At 55.5% G+C, this 26,511-nt stretch overlaps 1 protein-coding gene across 1 annotated transcript in view; it reads right to left on the reverse strand.

The window, feature by feature from the left end:
* Positions 1 to 1,914: 1,914 nt before the first annotated feature.
* LOC308491605 (kinesin-like protein KIF19) overlaps positions 1,915 to 26,511 on the reverse strand; it is a gene marked incomplete at both ends in the record, with an annotated part of 36,590 nt that continues 11,993 nt past the window's right edge. The window contains 14 exons of the mRNA XM_081035433.1: positions 1,915 to 2,015; positions 3,308 to 3,415; positions 6,818 to 6,971; positions 8,638 to 8,976; positions 9,480 to 9,588; positions 12,046 to 12,170; positions 13,891 to 14,012; positions 15,749 to 16,019; positions 18,865 to 19,045; positions 19,287 to 19,464; positions 21,186 to 21,336; positions 21,439 to 21,561; positions 22,223 to 22,372; positions 25,312 to 25,506. Of these exons, the coding sequence (XP_080891559.1) occupies positions 1,915 to 2,015; positions 3,308 to 3,415; positions 6,818 to 6,971; positions 8,638 to 8,976; positions 9,480 to 9,588; positions 12,046 to 12,170; positions 13,891 to 14,012; positions 15,749 to 16,019; positions 18,865 to 19,045; positions 19,287 to 19,464; positions 21,186 to 21,336; positions 21,439 to 21,561; positions 22,223 to 22,372; positions 25,312 to 25,506 (2,307 nt within the window). The remainder of the gene's footprint in view (positions 2,016 to 3,307; positions 3,416 to 6,817; positions 6,972 to 8,637; positions 8,977 to 9,479; positions 9,589 to 12,045; positions 12,171 to 13,890; positions 14,013 to 15,748; positions 16,020 to 18,864; positions 19,046 to 19,286; positions 19,465 to 21,185; positions 21,337 to 21,438; positions 21,562 to 22,222; positions 22,373 to 25,311; positions 25,507 to 26,511) is intronic.

Genomic DNA, 26,511 nt, shown 5'->3' on the forward strand with positions numbered 1-26,511 from the left:
ACAGTCAGCTGTGTCAACGACAGAGTTGGGACCAGAAGCCAAATTCGGGGCTCCAGAGCCAGAGCTCACAGTCATCTCCATGACCAGGAGGGCACCTGCTCTGAGGGAGCTGCGAGCAGGCCAGCTCTGCCCTGGCTCACCCCCCATTGTGACTTTCATCTCCCTCTCTTCTAGGCCGGGAGATCCTTAAAGCTGGTGGACCCTGCTGGCTGCCTTCCCCATAGCAACTTGGTTGGCTGCAGCCCACGTTCAGGGCCCCTGGGTCCCTGTACAAAGGCCACAGCCACCCCAGGGCTGACCACAGCCTGGCTCAATCTCTCTGTTTTAGTTCGAGCTATTGCAATGTCCACTACCGCCTACAGCTCTTTCTGGTTTCATAACCAGCGTTGCAACAGAAACAAGATAGAAATAAGGTGGTTTGGGCCAGGAACTGTCAGCTACCACTGATAGAGGCAGCTGGAAGATTCTGATTCCTTCTGGGTGCTTGGATCAGTGTATCAGTAGGATAAAAAAAAAAAAAAAAAGAAGAAGAAGTAGAGAATTGCAGATTCAACTCACCTGCTTTGCAGGTGGTAGGAAATCCAAGAGAAGCCTCCTGGTTAATCCTGAGTGCATGCGCCCTCAGCCCCACCCCAGGCTCACTGCAATGTTTGTTTCTGTCTTGTGGGGTGGGGTGGGGTAATGCAGGAGTGAGACGAAACTGGCCCCCAATGCTGGGGCAACTACCCAGGAGCTGTGTGACCTTGGCAGGCCTTCCAGCCTCCTGGAGCTTGTTTCCTATCTTTTTAATGCTTGAAATAATACTCCTGCCTCCCAGGCTGTCCAGGCAGTGGGGAGAGACACGGTGTGCAAATGCTGGCCCCACAGCATTTCTGCTGGGAGATCAGCTAAGAGGCAGAGTGGTGTCCCCAAGCTGGTAACTGGTGTCTTAGACTCCTTACCTTACAACCTTCAGTGAGGCTTCCCACACACACAGGGGAAACCACTCCGAACCTCTCAGGCAGACCACCCTTCCTTCAATCTTGTTAGAGTAGAAGACCCCCCAGCTGCCCTTAATCTCACAAAGGCTGACAATACCCTGAACTCAGAAAAGTGACTACGTCGTTCTGAGGACAGGAAGAAATCATCACTGGAGCTTTATTTTCTAGATGAGACTGACACTGAAATCAGTAAGTAGACTTTGAGTAAAGCAGATGACCCTCCACAATGAGGGTGGGCTTTGTCCCGTCCGTAGAAGGCTGAAAGAGAAAGAGGCTGAGGTCCCCTGAGGAAGAGGGGAGCCTGCCTCCCAACGTCCTTCAGACTCAGGGCTGCAGCGTCAGCCCTTCCCGGGGTCTCCAATCTGCCCTGTGGATTTCGGACTTGCCCACAATCACGCCTCTATCTCTGTCTCCCCCACCCTCTTCTGTGTACGCTCATGCAAGCACCTATTGGGCCTGTTTCCCTGGAGAGCCCCGACTGATAGACACATGGCTTTGGGGACACATTCTTCTCCTCCTCTTGCCAGCAGCCACTCAGCTGTCCCTGGTGGCATCCTCGCTGGACCCTGAGCTGGAGGGTGTCGCCTGCTGTCCCAGCCCACAGAGAGCCTTCTCTTGGAGCAGAAAACAGAGTGTGCAGTGATGCTGGAAGGAGCTCCCGCGATTGAGAATCACCCATGAGAGGCCCAAGGCTCCCCGTGAGGGGTCCTTGGGAGGGGTTCTGACTGCACGGGTAGCCCTTCTTCTGCAGGTGGCTGGTGAGATAACCACTGGTGCAAAGGGCTGTGGGAAGCCCCCCAAAGTGTCCCCACCAGAATCCCCATCTCTCAAGCCAGCTTTGGGGCAAAGAGACCCCCATGCCCGGGGTCTCCCTCTCTGGCTTTCCCTGGCCCCACCTGTCCCTACCTGCTGCCACCTCTGCCTGCCGCTGTCTTTACTTTGGTCTTCTTGGCTTCTTGGCACTGCCACCCTGGTGCTTGTGAGGCTTGCTGGGTAGCAGTGGGCTGTGGCGTCGGCCCCCGCTGTCTGTGGACCCTGGAGGGGGTGGGTAGACTTCAGTCTGTGGGAAACTCCAGCCAGAGCCCCGGCTGGGGTAGCAGGCAAGGTCCCTACCCAGCGTGAGTGCCTGGCCTTGGCCTAAGCTGCCCACCGGACTCAGCTCAGACCCCCATGGGCTCTTCTCCTTCTCCCATCCCTGCCATGTCCCGGCCACCTTCTGGGCTAAGGGACCTTCCCTTCCCGACCTGAACCTCTGTGGGCCTCTGCCACTCTGGGAACACCAGGCCTGGCCACAGGACTCCACTCTGCTGGACACACACATTAGGGTGTGGGGACCCTGTGGAACATTTCCTATCCCTGACATTCAAAGACATGTTGTTTAAACCGGCTGTGTACCATTGGCTACTGCTCAGCCTGCTCTGGGCTGGGAGCTTCTGGCCCTAAGGTCATGGCTAGTAAACACCCTTGAGACCTTTTCCCCAATAACCCTTAAAAAGAAAGGCATAATAACAAGAAGTACTCAACCTTTTCTGAAACAGTAACATGAGGGAATGAGTTAAAGGTACAGCAAGAGGGACTAAAGTTAGACATAAAGAAGAACTTCCTGCATAGGCCCAGGCCTCCCTGGTGGTCTTTAAAAGCCTATTGCTGATTCATACCCATCCTTCCAGATAGCTTGGTTGTGTATTCATTCAGGGGGTGAGAAAATAGTGCCAGTGATGCCAGAAGGGGTTTCCTATCCATATGTCCTGTGAGCTGGGGTGAGGATGACAGGAATGTGGATACTATCATGACTTAAACGGTCTCTAGGATTTAACGGACATGCAGGAAACATCGGCGTCTTTCTTGCTTCAAGATATACAAACAAAAGAAGAAAGGGGGAAGGCAGAGGAAGAAGAGAAGGGGAGAGGCACACTGACAAAACTGTGTCTTGTGACTTAAGGTTAATCGCCAGGCCTGGGGATGTTATGGTAAAATCACATTTCCACAAAATTGCTGGTGAGTGTGCAAAATTCAGCACGTTTCTGGGAGATGCTTTGGCCAGACATTATTTTAAATTAAGCAAAACAAGCAAACTTGCTTTTGGATGAAAGGAGCAGGGTGGCATGGCTTTAGTTGTGTTCTAGACTTGCTGTCCAATTAAGTGGCCACTGGCCACGTGTGGCTGCTGGATGCTGATAAGGAGTGCTTGGTGAATGTCACGTCTGAGGCAGATGTGTCCCACTGTCACCCCCTGACTTTTCCCCACGGAGGTCAGCCTGAGAATTCTGGAAGGCATCAGTGGGGGTCATGGGGTTGCACAGGGCGAGGAGGGGGCGGGCACTGACCTCGGATGTCCCGGGGCAGGAGGGGTGCCCTGCTGGGGCCAGTGCCACTCTGCCATGTGGCTCTGGGAAGGGTGAAGCTGACCTCAGGTACATGGAGCGAGTTCTCATCTAAACAGTGAGACCAGAGAGACAGAATGCGGTGTTGAAGGGGCACCCTTGGCCTCAGTGAGAGGGAGACCATTCATTCATTCATTCATTCATTCACTTGTCTGTCTGTCCACCCATCCACTCAGCTTTTCCTTATTGAGCCTCTTCCTTGTGCCAGGTGCTGCTTGGAGCCCTGGGCACACAGCGGTGAATGGGACTAACAAATGTCCCTGCGCTCATAGACAGCAACGGGAGGAAGACGATGGACGAGAGGGAAGGGCCTGCACTGTGGTTCAGTCTGAAAGGAAGACCCCACTGACAAGGCCGCTGGCTGAGTCAGGCTCCGAAGGCTGGGGGCAGGGAGTCACCTGTCTGCAGGTCTCCCTCTTGCAGAAGCTGCACTTTTGCGTTTTATGTGACTTTCCACGTTATTTTGAGAGGTGCTGCTAGTCAACCAGACTGGGACTGGCTTGGGTTTGGTGTGGGAATTGCTGGCGTGGGCTTGCGATCACGGCTTCCAATGTGAGCATTCTAAGCTGTTCTGGGTGGTAATAAAGGGGCTCTTACTTTTGTGTGTGGGGGGGAGGGGTTGGGGTCGTCACATAGAAGAATTCAAGCACTTGTTAGAAGGGCTTGGGATCGGTTTTGTGCTCCCGGGACGAGCCCAGTAGGGAGCGTAGGGCACACCACTCCCTTGTTTGGCCCCAGGACGGCAGCACGTTCACGCTTCCTGGTGCCACTGTCTCTGGTGGCCGTGTTCCCTGCTCTCAGAGGCACCAGGGTGGTGGCTCGTAACCGCACCCCCAGACGCCATATACATCGTGCATGAATGTGGGACCAGCAACACCACTGCCCAAGCAATCAGACTGAACTCCAGGACCTCAGCGCAGGGGCCTTCCTGGGGGCCCAGGCCTCTGCAAACATGGTAAGTGCTTGCTCCTCTGCCTCCTGGGAAGGTCCGTTTTCAACACAGACCTGCCGCCCAGGCCACAGAAAGGGGATACCTGGTCCGCCCCAGCCACTTGTAGGCCCTCACTGTTCACCTGCCAAGTACAAATGTGTTCTTTCTCCTTCAGAGGCAGCCAGGCCCAGCATGAGGGACACGGGGTTCCCAGCCCTGGCTGTGCCACCAACGTGCAGTGTGACCCCGACACGTCGCTCCTACCTCACCTTACCGTCTGGGCCAGCTGGGCTACTGATCTTGAAGGGTCATCCACTCTAAGATGCTCTGATTTTTCAATCACAGGAACACTCAGTGTAGAGGTGAGAACCCCTGCCCCCCACGGGGACCCTCTGCAGACACAGTTGAGGGAAGAGGGTCCAGCCTTTTCTCAGAGCCCACAAAGGAAGGGGGGCTGATTGGCCCCATGGACCGGGGCTCACCCCTTTCCTGTCAAGTACAGAGGCCAGTCCCAGTCTGCTCATTTTTATCTGAAAAAGGCTGATTTCCCTTGTACACAACTGGGCATTAGATATTAGGGAATTGCTCTTGGTTTTCCTAGCTATGACATGTAATAACACTGTTGGCCGTTAGAGAGAGCTCTTGAAATACTCATGCGGGAAATGACATGGGATTTTCTTTAAACAGCTCCAGGGAAGCAAACAAACAAAATGGGCAGAAGACAGTGACACTGGAGGGTCTCATGCTTTCCCTCTACTTCTGTACGTGGTGGGAATTTCATGACAAAACACCGGGGAAAGCAAACTCTTTTTCCCATCATGCAAACATATTCCAAGTGGCTTATTTGTAGAAGAGACAGAATCTCGAGCTCCAGCGACTGGAGCTGGGAGGGGGGTTGCAGGAGATGAGCCTCCAGTTAAGCGGTGACAAGTCACCTCCTGAGCTGAGCTGTGGCCCACCACACACCACACCTGTTGTTTCACAGGCACCTCACGGCTCCCCTCACCTCCTCCACGTGAGGGGCTGGGGACGGCCACTGTCCCCTGCCTGCCTGCTGGGAAGAAACGCCCTGAGACCAGCCCCTGCAGCGAGTTCCCACTCCTAACGCCTGTGTTCTCTGTCCCAAGTACTGTTACTGAGCAGGAAAGATACAAGCTTGTAAAGCAGCAAGCCTCCTGAGGGTCAAGAACTCCTCAAGTGCTTTAAGTTGTTGCAGGCCTCCGTCCTTCCCGGCAATTACAGTAGCCCAACTGAGAAATCACAGGTAAATCTGAGTTTTGTCCTCAAGATCAAAGATTTCTGAGAAGCCTCTGGAAGCGTGGATGTGAGTCAGGTGTGTAAGGTACATGCCCACCAGCCAGGCAGGTGTGGGTGTGCACATGCCCCACTGTCCTTGAAGTGTGTACCAAGAGCCCTAAAGATGCGCTCATCCTTTGTCCCACTAAGAATACAGACGCCAATAAAACAAGACAAGAAGGGACGTCTGGTTGAGAGCCAGGGCTGCGGGGCCAGCCCACCTGGCTGCAAGTCCCAACTCTGCCACTCCCAGCTGTGTGACCTTGGGCAAGTTCTCTAACCTCTCTGTGCCTCCGTGTATTCACTGGGATACTCGTCATTCCTGACCTCACAGAACTATCACGGGGACAAAGGGATTGACACTGGTAAAGTGCTTGCACACAACAGGCGCTAAATAAATGTGAGCTATTTCTGTGTCTTCTGCAACATGGGCCAGTGCTCACAGCCATTTGCAGAGGACGAGCCTGTTTGTCTGCTTTGTCCAATCTTTATGGGACTGATACCTTTCCAAATATAGCAGAAGTGAGTCACCGCAGACTAAATGAAGAGCTTTCCAAACAGACTCCAGGCCACTGGGCACGGGGTGTGGTGCGGGCCGTGCCCCAGGCCTTTCGGAGTGCTGGGCCTCAATACTGCACGTCCTGTTGGAGGTCAGTACCAGCTGCTGGGCACTCTGAGGGCCACACACAGCCACCACTGTCCCTGTACAATTGTGACAAACTGAAAACACCCCTGTCCTGTAACAGGCAGACGTCACATCACTGTCATCCACACAGGCAGGTGTCATCTTCCAGAGCCTGTTTCTGGATGGGGACAGTGTCCAGTGCATCTGATTTATAATTTTACCTATTTCCCAAAGTTTTGACGATGAGCATGTATTATTTTTGTAAAAATGACCACCTCAGGAGCCAGGATCCAAGCCATAGGGGCCGAATATGCAGACAGAATAAAGGCAGCCAACTGTACGTGCACAGTTTTACTCATTTAAACCTACTGGGGTGTCAAGCCAGAAGCAAAGCTGAGCACTCTGTACACATTTCTCTTCACGCAGCCAGTGGCCTGGCCCTCTCACTGTCCTACAAACTGGAAACCAAGGAGCAGACAACAGATAGCAGCCCCAATTGTCACACTTTCCATGGATTCACAGCTGAAATGGGGTGGGGGAGAGGCAGAGTGCAAAAAAAGCCAACATGCAATTTTTTTTAGTTTTCTTTTTGACCCTGTACCTGCATGGAAACTGAGGCTGGGTTTCACGTTGGAGGCCACAGGAACAGCAGGGAAAAAGCTCCTCGCTGGGGACTTTGACAGCCGATGGGGGGCAGGGGGTGTCTGGCTCTCAGCCAAATGCTCCAGGGTGCAGCGTTGAAGTTTCTCAGTCGCCTGAAGGGAGAAATCACACAGCAGGGCAGTGTGTGTGGAGCAGAAAGGAAGGAATGAAATGTCAAGGCCATTTGAGCTGAAGCCGTGTACTGCTTACACGCCTACTGTGTGCCAACCTGCTGTAGACACACAGGGTATCTCCGTGAACGTAAAGGCAGACTCTCTGCTAACATTCTCCTCTAACCCCCAAAGAAGAACGGATGGATGGATGGATGAACGATGATGCTGTCCCGACTGTCTGTTCCACCAATTTCTCTCCTCAACACCACCCACCCCTTATGGATGGGGTTCTCATCTATAGAGGCCCACCCACTGTAATGATTAATATTTAAATACACAGACTGAATAAAGCAGATTGCCCTCCCTCGTGGGGTGGGCCTCGTACAGTCAGTTGAAGGCATGAATAGCACGAAAAAGCTGACTCTCCAGGGAGTAGGCGAGACTCCTCCTGCCTGGGCTGGGCTGGCTTACGCGGGGGCACTGGCTTTTCCTGCCTTTGGACTTGAAACGTCAGCTGTTCTGGGTCTGCCACTGGCCAAGGGCAGGTCTGGGACCTGTCCATGCACCTCCAGAATTACGTGAGCCAAGTCCCAAATCTCTCTCTCTCTCTCTCTCTCTCTGTGTACACACACACACACACACACACACACACACACACACTAGTGGTTCTGTTTCTCTGGGGGACACTAACGACTACACCCACCTTCTCTTATCCTTGCTATTGTCCCACTGCCCTATCTTCAGTTCCCCTGAGCAATCACCAGAGTATTTCCAATTAGAATCCGCAGACACTCACAGGACATCCAGCAGAGGTGGAATGACACCCAGCCAACCTGCCCAGGGAGTAGCCTGCTTCCTCACCGTCAGTTCGGTTTGTATAACCAAGTGCACAGTGAGAAGAAACCCCAGGAAGGAGGGACCCCTCCACAGGGGCCCGACCTGTGCAGAACGCGCCCCTCCCCAGGCAAACATACGCTCACGCCACTGTGATCAATCTGATACGCTGCTGTGAGCTCTCGGATTTTTGCTTAAATGTCATGGAGACTTTTTCAGGCCAACATTGTCCCATATCCAAAGAAAGTGATTCAAACTGAAAACCACCGCTCCCAGCAGGGTGCTGAAGGTTTGTGTGTAACAGTCACAAACTTAGGACAACCTACAGGGCCATTTAAAGGGCACCAGAGAACAACAAGCGGCCACAAGTGGACGGCTTGTGGCCAGTGTCCTCTGCAGACAGTGACGGAGGGCCTGTGTGTGCCTGCGTGATGCCAGACACGGCGAGAAAAGAAAGCGCCGGGGGTCAGTGCTCAGCAAGTCCCTGCCACACAATATCATTTAGCTGCTGTGTTTTGGAACCAAGTAATGTCCCTTTTTAAAGTTAAAATACAATTACTAGGGGGCACATGAAAAGTTATGAGATAAAGCTAAGGAAAAGCAGGCTGAAGCCCTCTGCCCACTGTCATGGCACAGAGGATATGTACCATGTGCTGCAGAGCAGAGGGAAGAAGGTCCCGGTGAAGGTGTCCTGTGGGGCCACATCCTCTCTCGCCTCGGCATGGCTAAGGCCCTCCTCACCCTCTGTGACTTTGTGAAGGTCTCTGACCTTCCCGCTCTGCTGTCTGGCGGGACCCCTGGGACAGGAAAGCCCGGGCCCGTGTCCACCCACCGGCCGCACTCTCCAGCTGAGGGAGGGTGACTGCGTCCTCCAGGCCTTCCTGTCCACGGAGCAGGCCCTGCTTGGGCTGGTGTGGGGCCACCTCCTGTCTGCTGGGCTCGGGGCCCTGGAGTCCAAGGCTACTTCCTCTGGGAGGTGCGGGGAGGAATGGCGGCTGCCCTCGCGGTCCTGTGCCTTGGAGCGCCGGGAGGCCGCGATGAGGGTGATGGCCTTGGTGCTGGCGGCCATCTCCTTGAGAGCCTCTGCTGCCGTCCTTGGGGTGCCACACTCCAGGCCAGCCAGAGGACACAGCTTGGAGCCCAAATGCTTCACACTCAGGGAGCTCAGCTTCTATAGGACACCAACACCAACAGGTGGCCAGCTGTCCCCGGGCTGTCCCTGTGGCCCACGGTGCGGCCCCCAGAAGGAGACCCAGGATAGTGACTCAGGCAAGTAGTTGATTTGAGGGGAAAGACTGCTGGGGGGCGGGTAGGAACAAGGGCCGTGGAGGGTGTGTGAGAAGCAGCCCCTGGCCTAGTACATTCTCTGACAGAGCAGCACGCAGCCCTCAGGGTCACAGCACCAAGGGCTGAAGGGTCCGGGTATTTACACACCCCCTCCCAGAGTCACTGCTGGGGGCTTCTCCAGGGGACCTAACACCCAGCACTCTGGCATGGGCACATCCTCAGAAGAGTCACCCAATTGTGATGATTGTTGTGATGGCTGCTTATGGAGAGTCCTCTTTCTGGAAGCTTCTCTCCTGCCCTGGCCCAGTGCAGCTCTGCTGGCCCATGACCCTACTGGGAAGGGAGGCCTCCCAGAGCCCGGGACCCTGGTTGGCACTGCACACCCACCTCCTGAGTCGGCGGCGTCAGCAGGACACGGAGGGATGATGGAGGGAGGAGGGAGTCCTGCTTTCCCAGCATTTTTGAGGGTGTGGCTTTCGATGACTTGTAACCATCACTGTGGAGGAAACACAGAGCCATTCCAGGGCCCCTCAGGCTTTTGTTGCAGCCAGAGGAAAAGCAGAGCCAGGACCTCTGGCTACTGTGGCCCACAGGTCAGGGCAAGTGGCCTCTGCCCCACTGCTGTGTTTGGGGCCAAGCTGGGAGCACTTACCCCAGCTCATGCAGCCAACGGGGACATGCTGGTCACCTCCTCGGGCCCATCCTGAACCCAGAGCCAGGTGTGTATTGGTTCACAGAGGTGTGGCCCTGCCCTGACCACATCTGCATTCTTGAGGGGGGACACACACCAAATAAGCAAGCGGACGTGTGGGGCAGGGACCAGCCTGGCCCATTCAAGGCTCAGTAAGGAGGTGGGGGTGGGACAGAGCCCTGTGAGATCGCACAGGACCTTATGTGGAAGGGACCTCTGGACCGCCTTTCAGCTGTAACTGTCCATGGTCCTACGATTCTCCTGTCTAAAAGAGAGGGCATGTCTAGCAGCCCCATCAGGTCAGGCCACCAGTGACTGTGTAAGAACAAAGCATGAAGCATCAAACCCAGGCTCCCTAAAGAGTGGCCGTGGGCTCTGCTTTGTCATCTACAAAATGGAAAGGGTAATAACCTGCGCCCCTGGGAAGACTGTAGGAGCTCGACGGCCTGCGGGGTGTAGGCGCTCTGCATGCTGGCAAGGCCTCCGGGCACCGTCAGCAGAGCCGGGGCAGCAGGATGGGCCCTGGACATAAACGCCGGCCTCAGTACCTACCCCACTTGCGGCGATGAACCTGGGCGAGGCAATGAGCCCCTCTGAACTGTTGGGTGCTAGCAGCTGGAATGCCGGCCAGCCAGCACGGAGAGGTGAGCAATGGCCTCCAAGGGCCAGTCTGACTCGGGCAATAACGTTTCCTGCACCAGTCCAGAGTTCGGACATCACCGAGACTTGCTCTTGGGGTCAGGAGCAAGCTTTACCTTCCTCACCTGCCCCTCACACCTGCAATCTGGCAGATACTGCTGTATGCCTGCCCGACAGCCATCCCCTTCTCCCTGGGTAACGCACCTCAGGGTTATTTGGGCCCAGATGGCCCACGCCTGCTGTGGTTCACCTTTCCCCTCTTCCTGTGGAATTGGCTGAGGAGTGAACGTGTCATTGCATTTCAGCCATTTAGTTGTTAGGAGACATCTCCTAGAGGAGCTTCTGGAAGGGATTTTTCTCCCATATGAGAAAGAAACCCCAGGCCCTCTGTTCTCCTTTGAGATGTGGTTATATGAAGGTGTGATGTATGGAGCTGTGGCAGCCTCTTTGACATAAGGGGAGACATTATTTTCGTGCCAGAAACAGCAGAACAGAGAGATGGGGAAGACCGAGGGCCATGGGCATCAGCAAATCACTAAATTAACCACCCGAGTCTACTCGCCTCCCAAATTCTCTTCAGACACATACATCTGTTAGATTGGCTCACTCTCCTTGAGAATTCTGTTACTTGCAGCCAAAAGCATTCTAACTAACTCGGAACCAAAGCAACTAGAAAGTTAGAAGAGATTTGGAGAAAGAAGCGCAGTTCCTAGAGAGTCCTGCTTGAATGAGAGGCACGCCAATCAGCCTCCTTGCCCCACCCCCTTGCGTGTGAGGTGTCATCATAACGGCAGCTCTATTTATTGTGTCCCCACCACGTCAGGCATTTCCAGCCCCCCAGGGAGGCATCATATTGTGTGAGCACCTCCCCCCAAGTTCCCGTGTTGCAGCCCTAGCCCCCAGTGTGACTGTATCCGGAGACAGGGTCTCTAGATGGTAACGAAGGTAAAATTAGGTCACAAGGGTGGGGCCCTGATCCCACGGGACTGTGGCTTTATGAGAAGAGGAGGAGAGCAGTCTCTCTCTCCCGCATGTGAGGCCACAGCGAGAAGGTGGCCTCTGCAAGCCGCGAAGAGAGCCTTTCCCAGAAACCAACCCTGCGGGCATCTAAATGTTCATCCAGCCTCCAGACTGTGAGAAAATGAGTTCCTGTCGTTTCAGGCCCCGGTGTGTGGTGTTTTCTTAGCAGCCCCAGCTGACTAAGACAGTGACATAACCTGGCAAAATGGGAACGCTTCAAACGAGGTGATAGCTGGTGGTGCTCAGTTTACTAGTCTAAGTTTTGGTGTGTTGGAAAATACCAAAACTGAGAGTCAAAAGAAGAGAAAGAGGAAGAAAAGCACTGAGGGTGGGAGTAAGTGGCTGATAGTGAACAAAAACATATCTAAAGTGAAAAGGGTCTTTCTAGCATTGAACTGCCCAACCTCATACTTGCTCCATGCAGAGAGCTCCTCCTAGGATTTGCTCCTCCTTCACACATCCCTGCAAGGACGGGAACACTGGACACCCTCCACATGGCATAACGGAGGCTTTGAGACCCCCAGGGTCATGACTCCGTTGGCCAACCTCTTCCGGAACCCAGGGCATGGTGGTACGCGGCCAGGAGAGGAAACGCCTGCTCACCTGTCTGTCTCCAGCAAAACTGGTGGCAGCTCCAACGGGGCACCCCACGGGAGGTCCTTCCTGTCGTCAGGCTGGCTTTGGCTGGACTCCTCTGGTAGTGGACATATGTTCCTAACAGAGCCATCCTGGGACCAGAGAGAGGAGCTGAGGAAGGTGGGCAAGAGGCCAGCTGTGTCGTAAAGCGGAGGTCCCTGAGGGGTCACCGGCAGGTCCCTTTCCTCCTGGCCACCATGCGAAAGAAGCCACCCAGCAGGGAGGGCGGCCTGCCAGCCCATTAGCTCACGTCCAGCTGTGCCGCCCACACAGACAGAAAGGTTCTGGGCAAGGACGAGTGCCAGGGACCAACCGCGGGGTGGCCTTGACCCTTGAGCAGAAACGGGGCATAGGGGAGATGGTTGGTGTCAAAGCACCCTCAAAAGTTAGCAGGTCCTCAACAAGTCAAACAGAATCACCATGTGACCCAGCGATTCCACTCCTGGGTCTGCGCCCAACAGAACCGGAAGCGGGGTCTCAGATACCTGCACCCCACGTCCACAGCAGCGCTGTGCACAGGCGCCAGGAGGCGGGAGCAGCCCGGTGTCCACTGACGGGTGAATGACAGACAAATGCGGTCCAGCCACGCCGTGGACGTTACTCGGCATTACAAGGGAGGACACTGACACCTGCTACAGCGTGGACGGCCCCTGAGGACACTGTGCTGATGAAACCAGCCAGTGACAAAGGACACACTGTGTGATGCCACTGACATGAGGACCCAGGAGTCACATTCACAGAGGCAGGAAGTAGATGGTGGTGCCTGGGGCTGGGGAGGGGGATGGGGGTTAGTGTTTCACGGGGGCAGAGTCTCAGTTTGGTATAACAACTTTTCTGAGTTCTGTGCGTCCTTCTGGCACACTGAGCTGAGGGTGGTCTTAGGGACCCCGACACAAACTCTAGGAAAGGATTGTTTTAGAACGGACACGTGTTTGGGAAGAACAGGAGAGGGGTGCACACAGCCGTAATAGTCTGCGAGCAGGAAAGCGATGGAGAGAGGACTGAAGCAGAGGTCTGAGAGAGCCGTCCCACAGGCCGACCGCCACCGCCACCGCAGCCCCAGCACGGCCTCCACAGATACAGACAATGGTGGCCCCCGGGACCTCTGTAACTGGGGCTGGGGCAGTGGCTTTAATGCAGTGGGCCCCTGGGCCCTCCCTCAGGCCACACTTCCGGGCACTGCCCCTCGCCCCCTGTGGCAAAAGCCTGGGGGTTTCTCCTTTCTTCTCCTGAGAAGGCAAAGCAGAGGTTCTGTGGGCTGGGACCCCGGGCTTGTCACGGGCACGGGTACAGCTCGTGAGGACAGCACTTGTCTAAATAACGGACGTAGAGCCCTCCATGCCAGCCTCCTTCCCTGGGGAGTCCCCAGAATAAGCATCAGATGCCGCTGCCAAGCAGGAGCCTTGAGGCACCCCTGGAGAACCGACAAGCCCAAGAGGAGGGACCTCAGGCTGACTGTGTGGCTGAGGGCCCCAGGAGACGCCTCTCCAGTGACAGGTAACAGGGCCACCCCACGCTCAGGCTTCCTTCCCCTTGGCCTTTCTTTCCCCTGAGGGAGTTTTAGCAACAGCCCAGGCCTGCAGACCTGCGTGTGAACAGCACCCAGCCCAGGAGTGCCTTCCCCAGCAGACCCCAGGGCCCGGGCTCGCCTCTCCGGAAACCTGCCTGAGTGTGCCCTGGGGCTGGGGATCGGGGCTCAGCCAGCAGCACTGGGGCGCCTTTCATGGGTGGGTGGGTGCTCCCTGGGCCTCCATCACAGGCCAGGGGCCCAGGTGGGGCAGGAGGGCACATGCCAAGCCCCGGCGGACTTACCTGCTGGTTGCTGGCCACCACTGATTGCAGCAGCAACAGCCGATTCAGCGAGCCCTCGCCCAGCTCACGCGAGTACAGGCCGTAGAGCTGGTCCAGGGGTGAGGGCACCTGGATGCCACCATCTGCAGGGACCAGGGGAGCAGACGTCAGGGCGAGCGCCCAGCACGCTCTCAAAGGCAGGCCCCTCCGTCCGAAGGTGCGGCTGCGTCTCCAACCGGATGAGAGGTTTCTCCACAGGGTGGGGCGTACTGGTCCTCCTCGTGCGTCTCTCGCGTTAAAACCCTCCTACTATGCTCACGTATTGCCTTTTCATCATAAAATACTACGAGCAATTCTACAGTATACCTAGCACTTAGTGTAAAAGTTAAAGAGCCACGCCCAGGGTAGGCTCAGAACAGCTGAAGGCGGTGTTCCAACTGGAGAGCCTCCGTGTGGGCCGGTGATGGAGTCTCACTCGGCCACTGAGAGAACGAAGCGCTGACAGACACACTGCAACACAGACGGACCTCGTAACCACGACGTGGGGCCAACGCAGCTGGTCACGAAAGGTCACCGAGCACACGATCCCACTTACTGAAACGTCCAGAACAGGCAAATCCATAGAAACAGAGTGCAGACCAGTGGTCGTCAGGGGTGGGGGAGGAGAGTGGAGAGAGCACTTAGGGGGCGTGGGGTTTATTATGGACGAGCAGAAATGCTTTGGAACTAGAGGTGATGGCTGCACAGCAACGCAAATATACCAAATGTCACTGAGTTGTACATGTCAAAATGGTGAATCTTACGTACATTTTACCTCTATTAAAGAAAGGTAAGTAAGAAATTAAAAGACAACCTAATCATAGTTCTGGCAAAATTTGACAGCTTAGAGGCAGGGATTAGAAAGGTAGTTGGGTTGTAAGTAAATTGTTTTCTTTTCCCAAATGTTCTTTAATGTTATAACTTTGTCACAATAACTGTATTTTCCCCGTTATAAAAGGAAGTCGGAGATGCCCCCTAAAGGAAAGCTCTAATGAGTGGTGACGATAAAACTATGATTATGATGATGGTGGTGATAGGCACACACCAAGCTCCTTTCAGCTCCAATGCTACAACACACGTACCAACACACGTGCACGTGTGCACACATGCACGCACGTGGCCTCAGCTGCGCAGGCTGCGGTTTGGTATTATATCCATGTTACTATCCCGAGGTCATGGAAGAGGGTGCCATGTTTCAGCAGATATGCCTTTAGCATTTAAGGGATCAAAGAGTGTTTCAGGAGAGAGAGAAGGAGACGGAAACTTAGAGTAAAAGTGGGAAATGTGAACATGGAGTTCTTTGTAGTACTGTAACTTTTCTGGAAGCCTCAAATTCCATCAAAATAGTGTCGGAAGAAAAGAGGTATGAGGTAGGAGGTAAGAGGCAGCAGGGAAAGGAAGCGGGTGCCGCCGGCACAGCTGCTCACTGGGAACAGAGGACCCCCGGGGCCGGGCCAGACACGGGTGGGTCGTGGGGACGCAGGGCGCAGACGGCCCCAGCAGTCACCCACAGAGGTGGTTCAGTGCGTCCTAGAGCACGTCTGCAGAGGTCACTGTGCGCTCATAAAGCCGTTTCGAGGCTTCACAGGTAAGTGGGCGAAAGCAAGGCTCCGAACGGGCTGTGTGTGTGGTGTGCTCCTGACGCACTCGCGCTGCTCATCCCCCCGAGGGGCTATGCAGGTAACGGGGAGTGATGGAGGATAGGGTTGGATGGAAGGCAGCTGGTGCCGCCTGCTTTGCCACAGGGACTCTGATTCTTGGACCACGTGCACTGCCTACTCTTTCCAGAAAATAACTACTGAAAGTCCGAGCCGCTGTGCGGCGGGCAGGACGGCCTTACCGTGAATCAGCTGCCGCTGGCCCTGGATGATGTGCCCGCAGAGCTGCCGGAGCTGGTGGTAGCACTGAATGATGCAATCCTTCTGGCAGAGCAGGTGCTCCCGGCGCAGGCTGCTGGCCTGCAGCTCCGTGTTCTCCAGCTCCAGCTCATGTGCCCTGCACAGCAGCCGCAGCACCTCCCGCTGGTCCTCGCTGATGGCCTGCCTGGGCAGCAGCTCCTCCAGCTGCGAGGCCTTCTTCCTGGCACCGGCCAGGCGCTGCTCCAGCCCAGCCTGGCAGACAGACCAAGGGTTCAGGGCAGATGCCAGGGTCTGCTCCCATGCCCGGCTGTTCTTATGGGCTGGGCTTTGCAAACCGAACTCATGCAAACCGTGGTTATCGGCTCTGGGGATGTGTGGCCGCCCCCCTGTATTAACCTTGCCTTTGATTCTCGTGTTCTGATGCCCTGACTTCCGGGGCCCTGCTGACCCTACAGGGACTGGCTCTCCCAGGGTCAGCCGAGTCCTAGAGAGTGAACCTCTTACCCAAGCGCACACCTTTCAGATGCAAACCCAAGGGCCCAGAGCCCACACCCTCCCCTCCTCCGTGGGCTCTCATCCTCTGGGCCACTGTCCACCTGCCCTCATCACCCAGGGCCAGTACCGGACACCATGGGACAGACCTGTGCCCAGAGCCCGCTGGAGTTGTCCAAACAGCCAGTCCTAAGCCCATCATCCTGTCTCTCCTGCTCCTGCCACAGAAACCACAGTAAAGGCTCTTGTCCCCAGCCCCCTCCCTCTGCCTCCTGGCGACCCTGGTGCTTCCTTGTGTGGCCCTGCGTGACATGTGTGCCTTCCTCTTGGGAACTGTGAGTAACAAACTGCCTTTTCAGTGAATCGCCTCTGATCTGTGGGCCTCACTACAGCAAAGCCTTGAATTTTCTAGTAAGACACTGTATTTTAGAACACACTTCCAGGGCTCACCGCTCCCCACTGTCTGCTACTGGAAACCAGTGCTGCCTGTTCTCACACTATGAAGCCTTCATAAGCCCCGTCGGTCCTCACAGGGGACTCTCTGAAGGGGTGCCGTCTGCGTCCGCCCCATCACAGACCTTTGGTCCTACAGCCGAGAACCTGGGTCTCTCAGACCAAAGCAGGGGCTGGAGACATGAGGCCCAGCACGTCCACTACTGGGGCTGCTCCCACCTGCGGAGAACCAGCTGGGAGCCCCATGAGACTTGTGACCTATAACCTTACTCAACGTGGCTGTCAGGGCTCCAGAGACACAGAACCAATAGGCGAGAGTGACATATGTATGTCTATGTATGTTTGTGCATGTGTGTATACAGACACACACAAATACACACGCACTAATGTATGTTTGTGTGTGTATACACACGTGCATATACACGTAAAGAGATTTAAAGGATGGGCTCACATGATTGTGGGCTGGCAAGTCAGAAATCTGCAGGGCAGGTAGCAGGCTGGAAAGTCAGGCAGGAGCTGATGCTGCCGGCTTGAGGCAGAATTTGGGAAACCTCAGTGTTTGCTGGGCAGGCCCTTCATCTGATTGGGTGCGGTCCACCCACACTGTCCAGGATCATCTTTAGTTACAGTCAAGGGACAGTCGATCTTATCCACGTCTACAAAACACCTTCACACCTAGACTGCTGTTTAACTGCATCCCGGGGCACTACAGCCCAGCCACGCTGACACAGTGAACTAACCACACCGCATAACTGCATCTAGGCCCCCGGACAGCAGTGCCATGGCTGCCTGGCATGCCACCCCCAGGATCAGGTCCCAGGAACAGGTTGGATGACAAGCGGCCTGTGCAGCTGAAGGGACATGCTCCAGCCTTCACCCTTCATCCTCTGGGAATGCGAGGGGACGCCTTTGGGAGGAGCTGGCTCAGCTCCCCAGCAAGACCCTACGCCCCTACTTCTCCCTGAAGTCCTCCCCGGCTCCCCACTGAATCAACAGCCTTTTTCTCTAGCTCCCCAGAATTCTGTCCATCCATCTACAATGTGCTCTCATCCAGAACTGTAGTTATGTTTGTGCCCTCCCACAGCCTGTGAGTCTAAGTCCTGCTCCCCTTTAAGTCCCCAGGGCCCAGCATTGAGCTGGACCCTTAAAACACTGACTTCGTTTTGACTGATTGATTCATTGACCAATTAATGGACTCACATTTACATGCCACATTGCATCTCAGTATCTGTATTTGGCTCTTGAAGGTCATGCTCTCTGCCTATGCACATTATTGGCTTCAGCAAAAGGTGTTTTCCTTATTTTTAAATGTCAGAGGACTTTTGAAATGAGACCATGTAATCTCTAAACTTCAGCAGGCAGAGGCAGTGATACATGGAGCTTCTTGGTTTGGCCACATAGCTTTTAAGTATAATAAATGTCGCTGGTTTTTCCAACATGACATCACAGACACATTCTCCACTTGCCTGCGAACATGTTACTAACAGGCTGGGACAGCAGCCACCTTCCCTGGCATTTCCCCGAAGTCTCCACCAAGCGCCAGTTCTGCCATTTTCTGAAGGGAGTTTATCAGACAACTAGCTACTACATAAACAGCTCGTATATACAGCTCGCTCTTCTCAGGAAACGAAAATGTGAGGAGACTTCGCTCTGCAGAGAGCGCTCTCCAGACTTCGCTCTGGAGTCGGGCACCCTCTGGCCATGTCGCTGTCCTGGTGTCACGTGCCCAAGACCAGACTCGGGGAGACTGAGCCTGATGCCAATGGGAAGCACTTGGCAGAGTGGGCAGTGCTCGCTCACCACGTGGTGGGTTACTAAAAGGGTCTCCGGGAGCTGGAGGCTCTTGCCCCATGGCCACGGCCATGGCTCCTCTGTCCCCTAGGGCCTCTTGCCCTGGACCATGGCCCTGCAGACCCCAGTGCGACATGGGCTTTGCAATCAGACCCATCAGGTTCCAGCTCTGCTCCTCCTGGGACTTGGGACAACTTGTCTAATCTCTCTGAGCCTCGATTTTCCCATCTATAGGACGGTCCTGGTCGGCCCCATGCCGGGGGCTGTGATCAGAGGGCCCAGTGCCCCGGAGGCAATCAGTAAACGTCAGCGACTCTCCTCGTCACGGTGTGACACGGACGTGCCCGGCGCCTCTCCCTACCTTGAGGGCCACAATCTTCCGCTGCTCAGCTAACAGCATGTCGACCTCCTCTCTGGCCAGGGCCTCTTCATGTGACTCCGCAGCCTTGCCCGTGTCCCCGTCTGCGTGGGCCGCCACCTGCTCCTCATCCCTCTCAGGTGTCCTGTCCTGGGTGTGGTGGTGGGTCTTCTCATGCTCCCAGCTGAGGCCATGACAGAGGGGTCAGGGGAGCCGGGGAGGCATTGGGCCAGGGGTCCTGCCCAGGAAGAGAGGAAGCCCCTGGCTCAAGTGCCTCTGGGGACCCGCAGGCACTAGAGGGAGGCTGGGCGGTAGCACAGAAAGGGGCTCCCAGCAGTGGCCTCGCTGCTCCTGGCTGATCTCCTTGCCCCACTGGGGTGGGCGGCCCTGGGGCCCTGGGCGGGGCCATGGGACGGCACACTCACTCGGCACTGGTCAGCAGGTAGCGGGACGCGTCGATGTGCAGCTCGATGCTGGCGTTCTCCAGCTCCACCAGGCTGTGCCGCATCTCCAGCTGCTCCTTGAAGGCCCTGACCAGCTGGGCCCGGATCTTGTTCATCTGCTGGCGGCTGTCCTCCTCTGTGTCCTGGGTGGACATTGTGACTGGGGGCAGCAAGAGAGCCACTGTACCAGAAGCAAGGCCACCTAAGTCAGTGTTGAACTCCATGCTTGCCCACCAAAATAGGGTCTGGTCCAAGGAGGAGCTCAATACACATGTGTGGGTGGGTAGATGATGGGTACATGATAGATGGGTGGATGGGTGGATGGAGGATGGATGGATGGAGGATGGATGGTGGATGGGTGGATGGATGGGAGAAAATATTTGCAAACTATATATCTGCTAAGGTGTTAATATCCAAAATATATAAGGAACTTATGCAACTCAATAGCAAAAGCCAAATAATCCAATGTAAAAAGTGGGCAAAGGACCTTAACAGACATTTTTCCGAAGAAGACATACAAATTGCCAACAAGTACAAGAAAAGGTGCTCAACGTCACTGATAATCAAGGAACTGCAAATCAAAACCACAGTGAGATATCCCCTCACACCTGTGAGAATGACATCATCAAAAAGACAAGAAATAACAAGTGTTGGCGAGGACGTGGGGAAAACGGAGCCCTTGTGCCCTGTTGGTGGGAATGTAAATTGACACAGGCACTATGGAAAACAGTCTGGAGGTTCCTCAAAAGATTAAAAATAGAGCTGCCATATGAAACAGGAATCCCTCTTCTGGGTATTTTCCCAAAAGAAATGAAATCTGTATCTCAAGGAGTTATCTGCCCCCCATGTCCAAGTGGCATTATCCACAATAGCCAGGTATGGAAACCACCCAGGTGTCTATGAATGGAAGTGCAGGTAAAGGAAATTACATGTAACAGAATATACACTATATAATGAAACCTTATTCATCCCCGAGAAAGGAGACCCTGCCATTGCGACAACATGGATGGCCAAAACAACGAGGGAGGGGAAGCCCGTAGAATAACAGAAACGTAAAAGATTTATCAGCCACACTCAGTGCATGGACTATGCTCAGATCCTTAGCTCAGAAACAAAGCAAATGGTTCAGAAGAGATTTACGTGTTGAAAGGCTGTGGAAATTTGAACACTGATCGGCTGTCTGATGATATGAACAGATTATTGTTAACATTTTTTTCGGTGTGGAAATGAGACTGTAGTTATGATTTTGTAAAGAGTCTTGACTTTTTGTGCTTGACTGATTGTGCTGAGATTCCTATGAATAAAATGATATGACGTCTGGAGTTTGCATCTAGATAATAGGACAGGGAAGTAAGTGTGTGGGAAGATGGGGAGGAGAAACTGCGCGGTGGGTCCTCATGAGGGTTTGCTGAACTGCTCTCTCCTCCCCTAAGTACCTGGACTTCCCCATAACAATAAGTGTAGGCATCTCTAATGCGCCCCTTTACTGGGAGGTCCCAGTTGACCACCCTGCTCACCACCGGGCCTCTTCCCTCAACTCCTCAACTCCTGTCACGTTCTCAGGGCGACACCCCAACTGGGGAGGACCCTCCACCCGCCCCATCAAGAGGCTGAAGAAAAGCACGGCTCTGTTGAGTGGTCTCACTCCCACTTTCCAAGTACAGACTCAAGGCGGCTCCCTGCTCACACCCTTGTCCACCTCCCATCGTACTGAAGACAAACCCCGGGCCCTGGTCATCCACGTGCCAGCCTTGTCTCCCACCACAGCCACTCTGTCCTCAGCTGCCAGCACCGGGGCCCTTTCTGCTCCGTGAGCCACGAAACCCATCCCCACCCAGGGCAGCAAAGTGGCTTGAGGTACCTGGCCTGTGCTGGGTGTACCTTGTGCGGCCCGGACGCCGGCCTCACTTCTCTTCTCCTCTTCCCGCCTCTCAATCTGGGACTTGAGGCCCTGGATCTCCCTGCGCAGGTCGGAGATGACGCCCGTGTACTGCGCGATGTGGTAGGACACGTTCAGCAGGTTGCACTTGACCTAGTGGGGCCGCACACAGGTCAAGGTCAGAGCACGCGAGAGTGTGAGCATGTGTGTGCAGGTGAACGTGAGTGTGTGCAGGCGGGCGGGCGGGTGGCTCACCCTGGTCTTGATGCCCTTGGCTCTGTCGGCGTACAGCAGGGTGGTCCGCGACTCCTCGAAGGACGTGCTGGCCGGGCTGATGTGGGCAATCATCACTGTCCGACTGTTCCCTCCCAGGGCATCCTGCGCAGAGGGAGGCAGAGCTGGGGGCGGGAATAGGCCCCCCACCTGCCCAGGGGTGCCCCCCACCCGCGCCAGGCCCTTCTGGACCAGCCTGTCCGAGTTTCCTGCTCCAAATCCTGAGAAGGGCAGCTGATGCAGGGATCAAGGGGCCAGTGCTCAGGTGATACTCAGGGTGAGGGCGGCCCATTGCAGGCTGACCCCATCTGACTTCCACTCCGACACGAGCAGATTAGACCAAGGGGCCAAATCTGCGGGACGTTCCTCTATTGCTTTACCTATTTATGTATAGCCTGCCTCGCTGTAGAACAGAGGTGACAATGTTCAGCTCGGTAGAAAGGGGAAATCTTCTCATAGTCAGACCGTCCACGATGGGACAGGCAGCCTCGGTTAAGTACTGAGTTCCCTGTGTCTGGGTGTATGCAAGCATAGGCTGAACCAAACTCAGGGATGGTGTGGAGAGTCAGGTGGGCACTAGACATGGTTTCTACGGGGTTTTCCTGCCTTCGGAGGTTAGTGGAAGGGTGCTTAGACTCACGTCTTGGGGCTCTTGCCCAGCAGGTAAGTCCTGAAAGATGCAGTCAGCTGTGGCAGCAGCACACACACACACACACACACACACACACACACACACACACACACACACCCGGCCTGCAGCGCATACCTTTAACAGGCGTGTGAGTTTGCTGTCCCGGAAGTTCACATACTGCGCCCGGTTGCCCTTCTCACTGAGCGCGTTGATGCAATTGCCCAGTGCCAACAGGGAGCGGTTGATATGAGCACCCTCTTGCATCCTTTTGCCACGGTTCTGGGCCTGCGTGGGGAGAGGCTGGGCTGGCAGGGAGATGATCCTTCCCACCCGTCAGCCCCCTAGGAGGGGGCAGAGGTTCAGGGGCAATAACCCCGCCCACCCGGTGCTCAGGCCCTGCATGCACTGGCTGTCCCCCTGAAACCCAGGACCCGTGACATAAATGACAGGACCCTGTCTCGGAGAACTGCACAGCCACTAAGACGGATGCTTACTGCTGATGCTCTTATGATTATGAAAGAGATAAAAGTGAGAGGAATGTCTGTGCAGAACAATCCACTTCTACAACAAAAATACTCATGTGTGTTACGTAGGAAGCTGCCTCCCAGGCCCTCACTCCCTCATCCTTCCAGTGGCAGCTCAGCGTCCCCTCCTGTGAAGGAGCCTTACCCCACTCTCCAAAGGGGCATCCGCAGTAGCCAGCCTGTTACTTTCCCCATGTGTCCTGTTTATTCCTTCAAATCCCCTAACCCTCTTGACAACTGCCTTCCTCTTTTCTGTGTTCAGCATTTTCCCACCCGTCCCCCATCAGGCCACACACTCCACGAGAGAGCTGTCACTCTGGTTGGCCACGTGTCCCCACGCCCAACACACTGGCAGGTGCCTGGGTCCAGCAGGTCTCCACGGCTGTGGCTGAGAGGATGGGGGACACACACCGCTAATGCGACCATTGTGGGGACTACTCATTCCTCCCTTTCGCTTGCCCGTATTTCCATATTTTCTGCACTGCATTTTTCTTTCATTTGAAATCAGGAAAATCCATTTTCCCTTTAAGGGCATGGATTCCAGAGCCAGTTTGGAGCACAGTTTTAGCGTGGCCCACACCACTTATCTCCGACAGACCTCCAGTCTGCCTTGGTGTCCCTATTGGCCAACAGGGGCAGTCATCCTACTTCACAGGGCACGGTGAGAACTTGGTGGGTCACGTGCATGATGCTGAGCCCACAGAAACAAGCAGCAAACGCAAGCTGTCACCCTCACTAAGTGGGAGCGGGTGTAGGGTGGAACTGGAGCTGCTGGGGTAGCCGGAGCCAGAGCCCTGCTCACAGGTCACACCTCTGTCACAGACAGGGACCTTTCTCAGAGACCTCGTGCTCTGGGAAAAACTCTTTCTGAGGGATTTTCTATGAAGAAATGATAGACCATGAGAGCCTAGCAGATCCTAAAGGCAGTCTACTAGGTCACCTGAGTCTATAGCTAACCTCCCAAGGCCCAGAGAGTGGCGGTGGCCTGTGCAAAGGCACACAGCACATTGGAGCAGAGCACAACCAAGGGCCTGGGGTCTGGACCCCTGTCTGGTGGACTCTCCCAGAGCCAAGTCCTGGGGGGCTGGTTTCCACATTGCCTTCCAAGAACAAGCCCAGCTGGGACGGGCCAGAGCCCCAGATTCTACTCAGGGTCCCAGACCTCTCTCCTCCATCATACTTGGCTTCATCTCGACAAACTTATCTGCACCCACAGCTGTCGTGTATCGACCCTGTCTTTGATTCTCTGCATCTGATGCCCTGACATCCGGGGGCCCTGCTGACCCTGCAGGGACGGCCCCTCCCAGGGCCAGCCGAGTCCTAAAGACTGAACCTCTCACCCAGGAGCACACTTTTCAGAGGCAAACCCACCAGCCCAGAGCTCACACTCCATGGACTGTCACTCTCTGGCCACTGTCCACCTGCCCTCATGACCCAGGGCCAGTACCAGACAACTGTCCAAACAGCCAGTCCTAAGCCCATCACCTTGTCTCTCCTGCTCCTGCCACAGAAACCACAGTAAAGGCTCTTGTCCCCATTCCCCTCCCTCTGCCTGCTGACGACCCCGGTGCTTCCCCGAGTGGCCCTGCGTGGTGTGGCATGGCCCCTCCTCTTGGGAACTGTGAGTAAAAACTGTCGCCCTGATCTGCTGGCCTTATCATACCCCATATTTTCCATTCACACACTACATTTTAAACCAGTCTGCCTCCAGGTCAGGCCCTGCACGTTTCAGCAGCCTGCACACTGAGGGCAGGGCCAGGGGCAGGGCAGTGAAGGAGGGGGTTGTATGACTCGGTCATTAACAGGCGAGTATGTGGTGCAAACTGGAGGACAAATATCGCAGAGTGAAGGGCAGGGGTTTGGCCAGACTCCCTGGGCCCAAGCCTGGGCCCAGCGCCTGCTACCTCTGTACTTGGCCAAGTCAGCCATCGCCCAAGTCTCAGCTCTGCATTTGGAAAGAAGGCACCATGCTGTCCGGCTTGCACTGTGCCGGGGAACAGGCCTGGCGCACTAGCAGGACGTGCGAGATGGCGCTTGTTGACGATGTCACTGTATTGTGACACCACCTCTGCCAAGCCCTGGGCTGGGTCCTGTCCTCAAGGAAACCTCAGGCCACAGGAACAGACCATGAGCTCAGCCCCCACTCCCAGTGACAGGTGTGGCAAAGGACAGGGGAGCCAAGGGTGTGGGGGCCAGCAGACGGGACCTCGGGGGTAGTCGGGCCAGCAGCCATGTTGGGCCACAGGAAACTGTGCACACACTGGTCCCACTGCCTGACATGCTCTTCCTTGCACCCCACCACATTCCTGATGACCCCTCAGGCTTGGCCCTGGACACTACAACCACCACCTGCCCTCCTCTGGGTTCCCACAGCCTCGAATCACAAAACACAGGCTGCCCCATGGTGTAATTATCAGCTCACACATCTGTCCCTGGCCCCCCAAGGTTCTGAGCTCCGAGTGCGGGTCTGGGTCTCTAACGCCCGGGGGGCCCGACATGCGGAAGTGCTCTGAAAATGCTGCTCAGTGGGCTTGTGAAAGTTCATTCAATCAACAGCGTTTAGCAGGTGCTGTTGTAGGTGCAGGAGACACTGCTGGGCTCAGGCGGACAGGATCCCGCTCACAGACGAAAGGGCAGATGACACAAGGTGAGCGATGGTGATGAGGGACGAGGGGGCGGGGGCACGTCAGAGGACGGCACCTGGGACGCCCGCTCCGAGCCTGCCAGGTCCACCATGAACAGCCTCCCAACGTGCACTTCCTCCGCCAGGTCTGAGCCATGGCTCTGCTGGCGGACGGTGACCTGCAGCACGGCGTGGGAGCGGGACGACGTCCGGTTGGTGGCCGTGGGCTCCTGGGTGCGCTGCCGGTTGCCTCTGGTGAGGAGCTGCATGATCTGAGGACAGAGGCAGAAGCGAGCAGGAGTTCAGCGGCCTGAGAGGCCATATGCTCCCTCCAGAGCCACCCGGGCAAGACAAGGGGTGGGCCCCCCACGCTCCTTTGGTCAATGCTTTGCTGGCCCCCATGGCTGGGATACTGATGGCAGAAGCTTGTCCAGAGGAAGTAATTTCTGCTTTGCAGTGTGAGGTGACTAATACACCGAGTGCAGCAATCCAGCAGGAAGGGCAAGCTGCTGACCTTGTGCCGTGTCTTTCCAGCCTCTACCCATGGCAGACATCACCAGTGGATTACCCATCTCCTCCCACAGAGCAAGGACGGCCGCAGAACCCTTTCAATACAGAACTCTAGGCAGTCGTAATGAGCTGGCAGCTGGGCCAATACCCACTGGTGAGCACACAGCTGTGGAAATCAAACCAATGAGCCTTTGCTGAGCACCTACTGTGTGCATACTGCTAGGATAGGAAGGCAAGAAGGCGAGGAGGGATGATGCTAAGGCCACGTGGGTCTGAGCAGCCAGCCCGGCTGGAGCACACGGTCATCAAGCGGCGGGGGCCTGAGGGGTCTGCGCTCATTCTGGGGACAATAAGGAGCCATCGATGGTTTTTGAGCAGGTGTGAGGCACACCCTGAGGGCAATGTCGTGTGTGGGGTGGCACAGAGAGAGATGGAGGCACAGAGGAAAGACGGAGGGCTACAGAAATGCTTACACCTTGCCCTCCGTGCGGCAGCAGCACGTAGGATCGGGAATGGCAAGTGGATATCAGACATGAGGCCAGCTGCGTGGGAAAGGATGCTGAGCCTGTGGTAGCAGGCAGAGGGGAGTGTGTAATCTATTAGTGATGTCTGCCCTGAGCGCAGGCCTGGGGCATGGGAAGGTGGGTGTAGATGTTTGCCGTTCCCCGAGCTGAGAAACAGCTCTGTGGCTGTGGACCCATCTCTGTTCTGTGCACTTGAATAAGAAGGACCTTGTGAGCTCTGGGGAGCGTGGCCACTGTGCCCCT

The sequence above is a fragment of the Rhinolophus hipposideros genome, assembly GCF_964194185.1.
Source record: "Rhinolophus hipposideros genome assembly, chromosome: 23".
Lineage (NCBI taxonomy): Eukaryota > Metazoa > Chordata > Mammalia > Chiroptera > Rhinolophidae > Rhinolophus > Rhinolophus hipposideros.